The sequence below is a fragment of the Kryptolebias marmoratus genome, linkage group LG17 (assembly GCF_001649575.2).
Source record: "Kryptolebias marmoratus isolate JLee-2015 linkage group LG17, ASM164957v2, whole genome shotgun sequence".
Lineage (NCBI taxonomy): Eukaryota > Metazoa > Chordata > Actinopteri > Cyprinodontiformes > Rivulidae > Kryptolebias > Kryptolebias marmoratus.
In genome coordinates this window covers 22893239-22908545 of record NC_051446.1, presented here as the reverse complement: position 1 = coordinate 22908545, position 15307 = coordinate 22893239, and the positions used below count along the sequence as shown (strand labels likewise).

Genomic DNA, 15307 nt, shown 5'->3' with positions numbered 1-15307 from the left:
GCTGTATTTATTCAGTTGGGTTAAGTGAGGCTTGGAAGTAAAACACTAGATCAAAGCAAAAATATATATTTTAATTACCTTTTATAAAAGTCAGAGTGCTGTCACACATGTTCTTGTTTGTTTGCTGCAGACGCCTGTGGGAACTTTCTGGGAAAAATAAATGTGCTTTTTAAAACTAGTCTGTCTTATTACCATGCAATAATAAAACAGAAACTTTCCACGTCTCTTATTAGACGTGGAAACGAACTCAAGCAGGTGTTGGACTTTGATTTTATTTAATCAAAGAAGACTTTTTAGTTCTGATGTAAGTGAAAAACAAAAAATGAACACCTAAACTATAGAGGAATGAAAAGAACAACAAAACAGAGTCTCAGCTTTATTCCTGAAAGTCTGGGAACCAGAATTATCTCTTCATCGTTAAATCATTGGACAAAAACATCCTGATTCTGTTGATGCTTATGTGCAATCACATTTATCTGCTGAAAACAACAGAGTGTGCCTTCATTTGCATTTTACTGAATCTGTTACCACAGTAAGCAGGATTTACTCAGTAAGTAGCAACAAAGTTGGCAGTTATAGCCTGGTTTTCATTTTTCTACTATATCATAATTTTAAATATGCTTCTGCTTGAGTCTTTGGAAGGACAAATAAGGTAACTATTAATACACGTCAGCTAAACTGGAAGTCTTGGCCCAGATGACTTTTATCACTCTTATCTGGGTCCATCGGAAGTCTAAAATTATTGGTCACTTCCTCTTGAGGCACAGCCAGCAGGCTCCAGACTGTCATGAAGGAAGAAAACTGACTTAAAGGCATCCACGCCATGATGGAGGCGAGCCAGGCCTGCGCATCGGGCAGGAGGAGCGTCACATGGGAGAACCACAATGAGGAAAGACAGCAAAGTTAATGGATGTGATCACAGCTTCCTGGTGAATAATGCAGCCCTGCTAATTGGCTGAATTAATAATTGATGTGAGGCTGTTTGAGGAGGCAGCAATGGGAACTGCAATGGATAAAACACAACAACTGTCTTATTACAAAAAGGCTTTGAATGCTGTATCTCGTGTATCTGTCATGCTGGTGGCTAAATGGTCTGTTTCCTCCTCCTATTGACGCTTCGACTGTAGAGAAGGATGTGTCTATGAGACGAAGACGTCCGAGTAAACAATCAGCCTGACAACATAATTACATAATAAGCCCTGGCCCCACCACATATTTGAAAATTAAAACGTCTTGGGATCACGTTAAGCCCAGCAAGGTTGCCACAACAGCGGCTCAGACTGACCGTGGCTGACCCAGAATCAGTCAGCTGCACAAAGAAAAACGACAAGAATAATGCAAAAAGGAAACAAAGGGTGTAAACACAACAGGGTCAGTTTTACAAACACTTGGCTCTGGATGTGAAACTTAGTAACCCTGCTGGAATCTAGTTTTAGAAATCAGTTTTCAGAGAGAACACAAGCTTGGGAATGGATACACTGTAGGTCTATGAAAGGAATTGAATATAAAAGTGTAGGATGAATAGATTTGGCAGTATACTGGATTTATACGCCACATTCAGGGAGTCCAGTTTCCACAGGGCGCATCAAATTAACCCATAAAGTCTTCCTGCCTTCAAACTCCTGTTGTGATCAATCTTGAAGCGTTTTCAAAGGATTTCTGACAATCCAGAAGTGCTAGCTGTAACGTTTAAAAGGACTTATAGGCGGGGAAATAAACATTTAGCTGATTTCATCACTGAAGACAATAAAAAACAAGAATGTTTGTGTGACAAACGCAATGCAAGAGAGCAGAATAATTTGGAAATTTGTCTTTTGGTTCTGAGGTGAGCATCTGAAAAACATATTTTTACTGCAACAGATTTTAGATGGGCTCAAATAATCATCTGCTGCTTGTCGTTGTACATTTAATAGACAGATAATAGAACTCCCAGCAGGAACTGAATGAGTACATTTCACTAAATGAAGGGTTTTATCTTTATGGGACATTTTATTCACAGACACATGTAATTCTTTTGAGGAAATGTACTACTTACAGATTTTACACCCCCATTTTCACTGCCATCATCTTAATTCTGGTTCACAACTGAGGAAATCTGTTTCCTGCTCGACTCATTTACATGCAGAAGCTCATTTTCAGCAGAAAGAACGATGGCATGAAAACGAGGAACTCCAGGACACAGAGGATGTTTCCTCCTCCTCCTCCTATTACTTGGACATGCTCCTTCTGACAGCAATCTCCGTCCTGTCTAATATACAGTCAGCCCTAGTTACAGTGGCGATTACTAGTGTTCAGGTTAAGATTAATTGAATTACTGTGTGGCTCCTCTGCACTCCCCTGTGGGCACATCAATCACTGCACGGGCCCCTTTATCACCCTTTTCCATCTTTATGTAAAAAGACGGAGCTTGTGCTGTTGCACTCCATCTATCAATAAATGGGTCCAGGGCGGCAAACTCAATTTCTAACAGATTCCTCTCCTTAATCAAGCTGCCTGACATTCTGAGGTAGTTAGTAAAACCTGCGCCATCTTTTCTCCAGAGGAATCAAAATGTTAAATAAAAATAAAGAAAATGCATTTTCTGTGAAAACGCAGCGTGAGTGAGAGCTGAACGAAGAAGCTGAAACTGATTTGTTGAAGCTGAAAGGAACAGAACGCTACACTGACACTAGCTAAAAGCTAAAATAAGCAAAACACTAGCTAAACTAAAAGATGCAGAACATTAGCTAAAAGCTAAAAAGCTTAACATTAGGTAACTAAAAGAAGCAGAACACAAAATGCCAGATAAATGCTAACAGAAGCAAAACACTAGCTAAAATTAGCAAAACACAAGCTAAATGTTTAGAAAGCAACCACTAACAAAAAGCTAAAAAAACTAAAGAAAGCAACACGTGAGGTAAAGGCTAAAAGTAGCAGAATGGTAGCTAAACATTTAAACTAGCAAAAAGCTAGGTAACAGTAGTAGAGCCACAGCTAAAACTAAAAGTTGCATAAGAAGATAAAAACAGAACAGATGTTAGAGAACAGTGTTTTTGAAAGAACTGAAGAGATCAAATAGTTTAAAAATCTATTAAAGTTACAAAAACAAAAGCACCCATCAGCTAAATTAGCTGAACAGTTGATATGCAGTATGATCAGCTAAAACAGCTGAAAGTATGTGGAAGCAGAAGAACAAAAAACAGGAAAACAACAGTGTGAATGCTGACTCATTCCCATTCTGCAGCTGGGGTGTAAAAAATCATATTTGACCTCAGGTATACAGAATAAATCATACTAAACGTGCGGTAAATTTTTCTGATCCTTTGTATAGAAAAATCCCACCATGCAACACAGAGAACGGTTCTTTTATTAAATGCAGGCATTCACAGCAGAAATACAAAAGACCTGATGTAAAGCGTTTGTTTGAACAGCTGGATTTTGACTTGAAAAACCAGGTAGGTTTTTCAAACCTTACATGCAACGGCTCTGTGGCGCTTCTGTTTGAATAGAAGAACTCTCAGAGCAGATTAAATGGCACTCTGTCATTCTCATTCCATTCACCACCTCCATTATTAGGTATTTTTAAAAATCGTGCAGGATTTCTGGTCGTGGTCTAGAGTTCTGCCAAACCCTAATCTTCAGCATGTTTTAATTCAATCATCGCCACTGCGAGCCTTTGTTCGTCATCTAGCTGAGGGATACAGAGCACGCTGGATGTCGAGGTGTTGAAAGTTTGACAATGACATCTGAAGGAAAGGATGTTGGTCTCTTCGCTGCCAATCCCACACACACACGTGCTTATAGCCTTGCTGTCGTGTAACTCCGTGTTTCTGCACGGAAACAAAGGTTTTCCAGTCAAACCGAGGTTGTGCCTGAGGTGCCGTCTGCCACAGCCTCTGCTGGGGTGGACGCTGCCAAGGCGACTGGCACGGCCCGCGCCCCAAATGGAGCGAGCGGAAAAGGCTGCTTCCATCCTATCACCACACAGGCAGCTGCAGATAGCACACATTGCAAGTGTGACAGAGTCCATGCCTTCAAGCAGAGGGGTGGTGGGGGGGGGACAACTCTGTGTAAGCCAATGAGCTTATGAAACACACTTGAAAAAGCTTTCCTGCTGAGTGAAGACACACAAAGGGCGGGAGAGATGAACTTCCCCGAGTAGCAACCACTTTAAATGTTTTTCGCTTTACAGGAGGTTGTAATACTGGACCGAGGTGCGTGCCAGAAGAAAACTGACCATGTGACAAAATCAGCTTCACATTTAAAGGCCTAGCACTCCTCAGGACATGCATGTCACCCGCTCCTTTCATGCCTTTCATGAGCTGTAGCTGTTTGGATCATCTTTTACATAACGCAGTGCTCGATCTCATACAACGCGGCAAGACCTGTTAACACTCAAAGTATGCGTTGAGGATGACCCTCAGCTACTACCACACCAAAGTTTAGCTCATCATCTGTAAAACTGACTGAATCATAGCCATTTTTCTGTTGGCTAAGGTTGACTGGACTCCAAAAGTTAATCAGCTGTAGATGTCCCTCCAATAACTGCTTTCTGATAGTTCATTAGCTAAAATACTGCACAATGTGTAACACTCTGAGTATGTGTTTGATTTGATGCTCAGCTATGACCACAACAAATCTCTAGTTAGACATTTTGGTGTTGTCTAAGGTTGATAAGCATCTTATATCAAGTTGACTTCAAAAGGTAATTAGTTGTAGATATTTTGTGAGAGTTTCATTAAAAAGAGATTTTTAATCTCAATGGGGTTTTTTCCTGGTGAAATAAAGTAAAGTAAAGTAAATATCCGCCCTGTGGTTCATGAAATATTTGGCTTGTTCTACAGACAAAACAGACGCACAGACCTGAGCAAAAAAACCCTTTCTGCTTTCAGAGGCGGCCGATAAAAATACTACAGCTGGAACGTAAAATGGTGGAAAAGAGAGCTCCTTTCTTTTTCTCTGTTCCCAGGCTTTGCATAGCAATGGTTCTCCCTGTGTTTCTGGGCGTCTGTGGACTGTTCTCTGGTGGAAAATAAGGAGGTCTCCCCGTCCTGTGATAAAGCTGTAAGCCTGAGAGATGGGAACGAGAGATCCATCACACAAAGGCACAGGTTCAGCCTGCCAATCGGCACCGCTGAGGGCTGTAAAACATCCATGCTCCATCCATGCATCATTTACCAAGCCCCTCTACGCCCAAATAACACGGTCTGGCTGCGTGTTTCTGCAATCCTGAAGCTCTCTGGCAAATCCTCTGAAAGCCTTAATGTGCATGAATTCAGGAGGTTGTCTAGCAGTTTGTTTAGTTCACTCACATGAAGAGAGCGGAAACAGTCTCACACAAAAAGGCCCCTCACTCTGCGGGGCCAAATGCTTTTTGGGGCTTCGGTCTCCTCTTGTTATCGCCCGCCGTCTGTCCGTCTGTTCTCATGAACCACTGGACGAATTTTACTGAAACCCTCGGAGAATAATCATTAGCTGTATTTTTACAACTGACTAACTTTTGGAGCCAACACGGTTTATGGCTGCTGCAGCTTAGTGACCTGGAAAAAAAACACACAAATATGACGACAACTCAGCCAATTTTAAAGATATTGAGCTAACATTTGGTGTGGTAGTAGCTGAGACTGATCCCCAACATATTAACAGACTGCTCAGACTTTCCCATTAACTATTTAGAGTCAAGTCTGTTAGCAAAATATTTTATGAACCAGCGGAAGGATTTCAATGAACCTTTCAGTAAATAATCATTGTCACAATAGACTACTGTTAGCGAGTCAATCCTGTTAGCAAAATATCTCATGAACCAGCAGACGGCTCGTAATGAAACTTGCAGAAATTTACTTATTGTTTGTATTTCTAAACCTGATTAACTTTGAGGGTCACTGCAAACCACGAAGACTGGTATATCTCATTCACTGATATAAAAATGTGATGTTTTAGTAACTGAGAGTCGTTAACAACTCATACTCTTAGTGTAATATATCACTATGAGATAATGGTATTTTCATCATATGATCTCAGTCTAAAACTCTTGAAAGGTGGCAGGTGATATGCATTCTTTCAAGAAATGCTACTCAACCTCCCTCACCTTTTACCTGGCAAGAAAAAAATATATAGTACAGAAAATTGCAAACTTGATTTTTTTTTCCCAAGCTATTCTGTTCATGAAGTGCCTGAAGGCAAAGTTTGTGTAATGTTATAAAAGATTACCCAGCAGGTTTCCTACAGAGTTCAACAAAATAAACATCACTGACATTCATGGGCATCGCCTGAAAGGTGTTAAACTAGTAAAGCACTTTAGGTACAGTATATCGTCTGAAAATAGATCACAGAGCTTCAGATGTAAAAGAAAAAATGCTCTGAAAAGGTCACACATCCTGACTTCAGAAACAATAATATGATAAAACAGATTAAACTGCATCACAGCTTTACAGAGCAGTGTATTTTTGTGCAGTCAAGCAAAACATAAATAAATAAAAAAGTGACCTCTGGTGCTCATTTTGAAATATGAATCCCAGAATAAAAGCCTCATAATGTCAGGGCTGAAACCTCATAAAAAGGCCAACAGCTGCTAAGCTGAGACTCAACAACAGGGTCAGACAGGTTGCTGACTCGTGTACACACAAACCCAAAAGTGAATAAACAACTGAATCCTAGAAACAATGTAACCTGATCCCGGTGTTACACTCCCATCTGTTGGCACTGTGAAGCCCCCAGGACGACCCTCCTGACGGTGATCAATCACCCTTCCTTTCCTCACATGTTTATCAAAGCTCCGAGAGGCGCTGATCCCTGACACCTGACATATTTGCGCCGAGGCGACGTGCAAGCGTCCCATTTCTTGAAACAGCCTTAATATAAGTGTGCCAGGTGAGTGCATCAGGTGTGATCCAGGTGGGGTCTGCAAAGCACCCCCTGCACCTGCTGCCTGTCCTCACCCACCCATTGGAGGGCAGATTCCCAGGATGCCACAGGGCAGCTGCTGACAGGCACTACTTTGGATGTTTCATATGCTTCTATCTACCTCCCCTACACGGGGGCCTCAGAGGGTCAGCTGCAGAGATGATGGTAGAGACGACAGGGGTCAAGGAGTTGTCGAGATGAGAGAGTGACGGTGGTGGGGGGAGGCGCTGTCGTTGTGGGCTGCATGCCTCCAGCAAGAGGTGAGTGTCCCAGTTGTACAATTATACCCCACGATAATCACTTTCACAATCCAAAGGCAGCTCGGAGCTCGTGCTCTGAAGGTTTCTGACGATCACATTACGTCCACCGTGGATGTGTGCCCCCTGCAACCCCACCCCCCACCTCCGCCCGCCCCACCTGCCGTGCACAAACCTGCCTCTGTGGCAGCAGATGCTGTTAAAAGTCTGAGCCGTTCATTGTCCGATTCTGCAAACAAAGTTATCGTTTTGCTTAGTTACAGTTTCTCACAAAACGTAGTTACAGAAAATGCTACAAATCGCACCCTTCTCTTGAGAAACTGGCGACACAACGAGTGAGCACCAACCTCTTTTTAGGGTTTAATTTTAACTTCATGTAAATAATTTCCTCTGAGAAGAAGTTATATTCTGCTCAATGGGCACAATTACTTTAGAATTATAAATAAATTGATCTGGTGCTGTAGTTTAGTTTGCCACTTGTCAAGCTTAAAAAGGAAGAGAACTTCTTCCTTCTTGTTTCCTTATTTGTCCAAATGTCCTCTATGATCTGTTCCTCTGGCCGTAAAGCTAAAAGTTGATCTCACTACCTATGATTAAAATAAAAATTAGCATTAATTTTAAATATTATTACAAATAAAAAGACTGATCAGAAATTGGGTAAAATCTGTCCTGAGTGCAGTAAAAAGCTGACACTGATATTAAACTGAGCCAGTCTTAAAATAAAATAACTATAAATAAATATTATGTTAGGTATTTGTACACTATTATACCTGTAGTATAATTATCACTAAACACTATGTGATATTACTTAGGCTGCAGTAGTAATAGTATTTGCATTTTTGTTTTTAAATAAAATGCAAATAAATCATGTTTTTAAGTTTTTGTTATTATACCAAAAAGTTGTGGTATTTTTGCTCAAGTTTATATAGTCAGAATCTTATACAAACCCATCCTTATTCTAAACAAACTGCATCAAATATGCTTTAGATACCTCACCATAGATTGATAATTTGTACAAACTTTTGCAAATATTTTGCAGCTTACAGTTATTACACACATATAGTTTTCTTTTTAATCTGGCTGTTTGTGCATGCTTGACTTTAGAATTTAAGTTGTGAGTAAAGTTTTGCAGTTTTCAAGCAATGTCTGAACTTCTACAATGACAGAAACTCGTCTGTGGTTTGGTCACAGTAATTTCAGTGTCCTACAAAAGAACACAACCAAAGAGGTTAGGCCTCCTCTGAGTTGTGTCATTCTTTCCAGCCGTGCACCAAACTACTCCACACGCAGAATGACAAGTGAAATTTAAGGCGGCAGCAAACAAGACCGGTGTTTAAAGTTCAAACCCTGCCACCCAATTAATCGAACCAACATGAGACGCTTGTCAGGCTGCCTCGCTTCAAAAAATGCTGGTAATTCATCAAGTTTTTACCACTAACCATTGACAAATGTTACTTTATTTTCCTTTTTTGCTAATAAAAGTTGGATCAACAAACCTGATTAAGTGGCTAACAGAAGAGAAAAACAGAACAAAATGCTAATAACTCAAAAGAAATCATAGATCTTAAACACAGACAAGCACATTTTTATGACCAACACGTCTACATCTGGCTCCTGAAGCGTACCTAAAGCGTTAGAAATAAAATCTTTCATTTGTAATGTGTAAAAACGGGCTGACCACGGAGTGGCACAGGAAAACACGGGCGGTTTCTAACACAACTCCCCACTGCGCCGCTGCATTTATGATCAAGAACCAGGTTTTATTTTTTTTTACTACAACCTCAGAACTCCCTCTGAAATAAGTCTTCTCTGAACAGGGAAGTCCCTAATTTTATAGGCTCTTTTTTTCTATCCAACCTCAAGGTTTTAATTTACTTCCTCATGGTTTTACGTAAAGAAAAACACAATCCAACCTTAACCCACCTGGTTATTTCCTGTTTTTGACTTTGTGTTTTTTTGTGTGGTCACACCAGTTTTTTTACGGCGCATAATTAGCCCACTGAAGGATCAGGTGAGGCCTAATCCGGCCGGTCTTTAGACGTCTGAAGCAGCAGGGTCCAGACAAGTGAAAGCTTGGGTGTTCAGTAACCTAAGTAGGCCAAAAACATAATGGTTACTACTCGGCAGCGCAGACCTCCACCTTACTTCACAGCGATGGAGCTTGACCTTCTTGTTCACTCGGAGTGTCCATTTCCAAAACAAGAGGCGAGCAGGTTGTGTGGTTCGATGAAGTGAAACGTAACACAAACTGACCGAGCAGTTGGTGTTTGTTTCCTGTAAAAGGAAAGGCCTGAACTGTACGCAACAACGTTATCCAAAAACTACATTCTGTGTTAAAATTCACGAGTTAAATCAGCTTTATTTGAATAAATACACAAGTTGAAGCAGATTATTTGTTGCAATTAGTTCAAAACTCAAAACTGTAATTTTAATTATTTTTATTGTGTGACTAAATTTTGCATCATAAATAATTTAGGGAGTAAGCTCAGCTTCCAATACGTAGCCAAACATATATAGTTATTCTGGAAAAAGTTTTGTTGAGTTAATTATCTTCAAAAAGTGTCTCGTAAAGAACAGGAACACTGCAAAACAATATCCTGTCAAATGACTTGTGTTTAAAATGAACAAATGTCTTTATAAGTGCACTTAATAGGTTGTTTGACCGACTTTATGGTAAATAAAAGCTTAAAATTAAATGATTTATGGCAGCCTCTAGAAACAGAATAGTTTAAAAGTTTATAAAAGTCATGTTCTGGTTTCAAAATGAAAACTAATGCAAATCAATTTCACTGAACTCTTAATAAAAATAATAATAGTAACAGATATTTCAGTTTAAATATAAGATTAAACCTCTTGACATTTCTGCAGTGAGTTAACTAAAGCTTTATTAATTTATTCATGATGAATTATTACTTTTCTCCTGAAATTTGATACATTTCTTTAAAAAGTAAGATTTGCTTCATAGCATCAGAGTTTATTCCTCCACTTCCACGGCTCTTTTAAATGATCACATTGCACATAAACAGGAATCTGTTTATAATCAGTTTTGGTTTATAAATATTGCATTTTAAAAAATGTTTTATTTCATGTTTTATGATGTTGCCACAAGTGTCTTATTATTCTACAATTAATCAGTAAAATATACAGAATTTTATAAGTAATAACAAAGATTTTTTTTGTATATTTGTATCATCTGTGATAATAAAAAACTAAATATGATTATTAGCTACCAAAAGTCTACTACAGAAAGTTTAATAAATAAGCAAAATTAGCAAATTAATGTATTGTTGCCAACAATTACAAGTTGTAAACAGAGGCTATTTGCTATTTTTTAACGTAATTTATATAAAAGCCCTAAAGATAATCATTTAATGAAGAAGAAATTGTGTTAGAAGTATAAAATTCAAATAAAAACATTAAAAAATTTTTTATTTTGACAGCTATTATTGCTTTAAGGTGCCTAAAGTCTTTTCTCTCTAAAATACGTTCCAGCAGGGTTTCTTTTTTCAAAATAAAATTCCTCACGTGTTTAATGGGAAATCAAATAAACATTTTTTTGTAAGATTAAAAGTGCTTCACATCGAAAATTAAAAACCACACTCTATTTCATAGGTAGTACATAAAACATCACTGATAATGACGCTGCGCTGACTTTTATTTTTCACCTTTCAGCTAAACTGAGACAAAACTTCACCTAAAATAGGCGTAGTTTTATTTAAATAATTTATTTTTAATAGTGGAATATCTTAATTCCGCACAAACAGCTTCAAAGTCTAATAAACTTAGCTCACTCTGCTCTTTTTCAATCTGATTGTTTGAGTCGTTACAAAAAGCCTACTGAAAACTTGTCTATAAATACTGTTTAGTAGTTTTTCTACTTAAATAAATGTAATATTACCAACCCTTGGAGGAACTTGTACACTTAGAAATGACCTACAGAAGACATTCTTGCATAAAAACAACTAAATTTTGGTTAAGTTTGCTGGTCTACCTTTAGTAAAACTTAGTGTTTAGCGTTAAATGTTGTAATTTGTAGTGATTTTTTTGCCTCGGCCCACCTCTCATCCTCGTCACATCACACGGGCTGGAGTCTACGGGAGCCTGCGGCGGCCAAAACAGTCTCGTTCATCGCGAAAGTCAAATGTAAAATCCACACACTGAGGAGTTCTGCAACAGTATACTTCATTTTTCACATTCAATTACGTCTTACTTAATCACGTTACCGCAGCCTTGAAATCCTAAAAGCGTTCCATAAATGGGGAGTTTGTTGATCTGAGCAAAGCAATCAGACTTGGTTTTGACAAGCCCTGGTAAGGCGCAAGAAAACACCTTTATCCTCAAACCAACGACTGATTCAGTCAAAAGCTTTGAAAACACAAAAGCCATCACCAGGAGGACTCTCAGGCGTTGTCAGGGAGAGCTGACAAGATGAACTCCTGCAGAGTGGGCCGTGCTGTTTTAATAGTTATTTATTCCTCTTTCTGATTCAAGGGCCCTTTTGTTTTCGGCGGGGAGCATTAAGGTGAACCGGCACCGAGGTCCATCATTGGAGCCGCGGTCCAAATTCCAGGGAATCTTGGCAACTCCTCGGGATGGATGGGACCCTCATGGATATAAAAACCCCCACAATGGATGAATAGGTAAACAGAAGAGTGTGAAAGAGTGATGGCAAAAAGAGAATGTTCACTCTCAGGGAGGCACAAAGAGGGCAGTTTGTGAGTGGGAGATGGGAGAAAGCCAAAATGTTTGGGGGGGGGAGCAGGAGGGTGAAGGGACACATTGGTGAGCGGGAGTAAAAGTTTTGTCTCTCCGGGCTTTTAGAGGGTGCTGTGTGTAGTGTTAACTCAATCAAAAGGCGAATTATACCTCCTGAGACACTCAGGTAACCTTTAATTATGGCCCTAATCCTTCTTAATAACAGAGCTGCGATGTCGGCAATGCCCCATTAGACAGAGAACCACCGAGAGGAAGAGCCATTATTCCCCACAGGCCTGCAGAAATGTGAACACACAATACTCACTCACATAGTCTCACAATGACAGACGAAATCAATCACAAATCCGACTTGAGCGGGAGAAATAACAGGAGCGCACATGTGTGTTCGGATTCCCTAAAAGTACACGCAGACTGAAAATGGCTCTTTGCAACTAAAGGTCAGCAGGGCTGTAAAATTGACCAAAAAAAAAATACACTTTTTAAAGGGCACACTTGCTCTTGATACTCCAAAACCCTGACATGAATCTGCTGCGGAGTAATTAATCTTTTCTAAAACGTTCTTTCTCCAGCTTTGGTTTAGCTTTTTGGCACTTTATAGGAAAAAATCTTTTGCCTTTTTTATGTTTTAGGTTAGAAACCTGCAGGAATGTGGCTTTAAAGTGGTATAACTGGGCATAACTCATGCTGAATAAAAAGCCTAGCATTTCTTGAAGGAATGCATGTCGCCCGCCACCTTTCGTGCTGCAGTTTTAAACTATCATCTAATGATATTGCCCCATTTTTTTGATCAAAATCTCAAAATCTGTAAAACTGACTGAGCTGTGGCTGTTTTTGTGTTGGTTAATAGAGAAAATTGCAACTTATGTAAAAAAAAAACAACAAATATTTTAAACTTTGCTCTGACCAGAGAAGCTGAAAAAGGCAGTCAACCTTTAAATGTGAAACAAAATGAGCGGCTTGATAGCATCTAATGAAAGCAGGCCTAAATGTAGCTTTAATAAATCAACAGGCTTTCCACTGAGCAATTAGGCTACTTTCTAAAAGTTGAGATTTAAAATAAAGATTCCTGAGTTATGCAGACATGTCAACAACAGTGGTGTATAGGGTAAATAAAAAGCTGGAATAACACAATTTATCATTGTGGCAATTTAATGACTAAAAACAACCTACAAGTCATAAGCCTGGACTTTCTTTTCTTCTGTATTCTGTTTTTCTTTTAATATAAATCAGCGCCATTATGCAAAAATGATTAAGTTGATTTACAAATAAATATGAATGTGTATTTTATCAATATTCACCTGTACCAGTCCAGTCCGTGGTCATAGTTGCGGTCGAAGAAGTGCGGTTCTGCCCCCACGGCTCTGATGTCCGGGTGGACCCGCAGGAACTCCAGCAGAGCCCGGGTTCCTCCCTTCTTCACCCCGATGATGAGAGCCTGGGGCAGCTTCTTGCTCCCTTCCCCGAGCGGGCTGAGTTTCCCCGCGAACCGGGGCGACACCTTCCCGGACCAGGCGGCCGTGGACTCTTCTTCTTCTCCTCCTCCTTCTTCTTCGTCTTCTCCTGCTTCTTCTTCTTCGGGAAGCTGCAGGAACACCTTCCTCGAGCGGTCGTCCGCGAGAGCCCGTGAGGCGCGCCGAGCGGCCCCGTAGCCCGTCAGCTCCGACCCAACGGTCGCCCACGCGAGCCTCTTCTTGTTGGTCCTCGAGTTCCCGAAAAGTCCCGAGTCCCGACCGAGAGACGAGTCTTCTTTCGCCGGCGAGGGCGAGGCGCAGCGGTCGGTGAGGAGGTGCAGGAGGATGAGAGGCGCGAGGAGGGAGCAGAGCATGACCGCCGCTCTCCTGGAGATGCCTCGGGACGGGGGGTCCAGTCTGTGGATGCGGCTAAAAGCCATACTCGTCCCTGGGCGGTCGGAGGCACGGCCATGCTAGGCGAACATCCCCGTGTCTTCTTGCCATGAAGAAACTGAGGACTGGACCTTCATCCACGGGGAGCTGAGGACCATTAACCCTCTGAAAACGCGTACACCTGACGCGAACAGGTGGAAAGGAGGTAAATTAACCTAAAAAATACCTGTTTAGACCAGAAAAAGCTGACAGTTTACAGCCTCTGCCTCTCTTCCTGGATGTAGGATGCTACAGCCAGCCGTGATACACAGCTGCACGTGTATATAGAGTTGTAAACTTGTCTCACACGTCAAGTTTGCCTGACAGACATTCCTGCTGGCCAATCAGCGGAGGAGGAGAGAACAGACCACCCAATGATCATCCAGGTGGGCGGAGACGTTTGTGCACGGTTCTTTTCTGATAAGTTTAAGCATTAAAGTTAAAATTATCTGTTAAAAACTGAAATATTTAACACGGTAACATAGGGGGAGACTCAAACACAGACGAAAAGGAGTAAGATACTGTATAATATACTCGTTTCCTTTTTTGTTTATTTATTTTTTTAAACACTTTCTGCTGACATCAGTGTCTTTCTGTGTCCAGACTTGCACACAAAATTACCCCTTAAAGGTGCTCAGAGAAATGTCATGAAGACCAGCAGTGAGAAATTAAATTTGCACATTTTTTCCACCCCATATCAATGGTTAATACCTCCTTAAATTAGTAGCTTGTAAGCAAGTTTGTGCCAACTACTGCTGTTGTTTGTTTACCTACTGAAACAGCAGAAGTGACTGAAATTAGGTCAACAATGGCTACGTTCACAGAAGAGATATTTAGGATAGGGGAGTTTGACAAGTTTTATGTATTGGTATGTATTTACGCTCAGAGTTGTTGAATTAAATATGCAGATTAAAAGATAGGTTAGCTTGAAACAGTAAATTTACTGCTAGAAGACATTTTGAGAAATCCCAGAGCTCCGTCTTTAATTCCTGCTTGATCCCCGCTATATATTACCGACAGTTGTCCCACTCCTTCTTTCTCCTTTCTTTCACATTTAGCATTAGATTCACTCTCATATTTCCACCTAAGGGTCTTTTTCTAGATTCTATGCTTGTCTGATTTACCTACACAAACTCCAGCTGTGTTTACACTGACTGCGTACCCGTATTTCAGAATACCATATCAGTATATCTGGAAAACCTCTGGAGTAAACTCTTACAAACTGCACTATTTAATACAGATCAGGACAAACTTTTCTGTTCAACAATTAAAACCAATAAATAACTTAAAACAATACCCATAATTCTTCTAATTTCTAAAGCTGTTAATTTAGTTCTTTTAATCTGTCTTCACATGACTTGTGCTTCGATTCGGGTCTCTGAACCATCGTTTTTCTTTCTCTAAACAAAGCGATCAAACTTGTACAGAACATTTAAGGTGGGGTCTAACTTTTATACAGAATTTAAAACGGACTCTTTGTTAAGAAAAGCAGTTAAATTAAGAGTAAAACATCATTACAGCCCATGAATGGGGCTACTTTTGAATATTAAAGATGACACATAAAACTAA

At 40.1% G+C, this 15307-nt stretch overlaps 1 protein-coding gene and 1 long non-coding RNA gene across 2 annotated transcripts in view; one reads left to right on the top strand and one right to left on the bottom strand.

The window, feature by feature from the left end:
• si:ch211-216b21.2 (heparan sulfate glucosamine 3-O-sulfotransferase 3A1) overlaps nt 1–13777 on the bottom strand; it is a 36901-nt gene extending 23124 nt beyond the window's left edge. The window contains exon 1 of the mRNA XM_017434304.3: nt 13154–13777. Within this exon, the coding sequence (XP_017289793.1) occupies nt 13154–13746 (593 nt within the window). The 5' untranslated portion in view covers nt 13747–13777. The remainder of the gene's footprint in view (nt 1–13153) is intronic.
• The window catches only part of LOC119617845, a 30877-nt gene continuing 29333 nt past the window's right edge, over nt 13764–15307 (top strand). The window contains exons 1-2 of the long non-coding RNA XR_005234266.1: nt 13764–13904; nt 13984–14124. This is a non-coding gene — a long non-coding RNA (uncharacterized LOC119617845). The remainder of the gene's footprint in view (nt 13905–13983; nt 14125–15307) is intronic.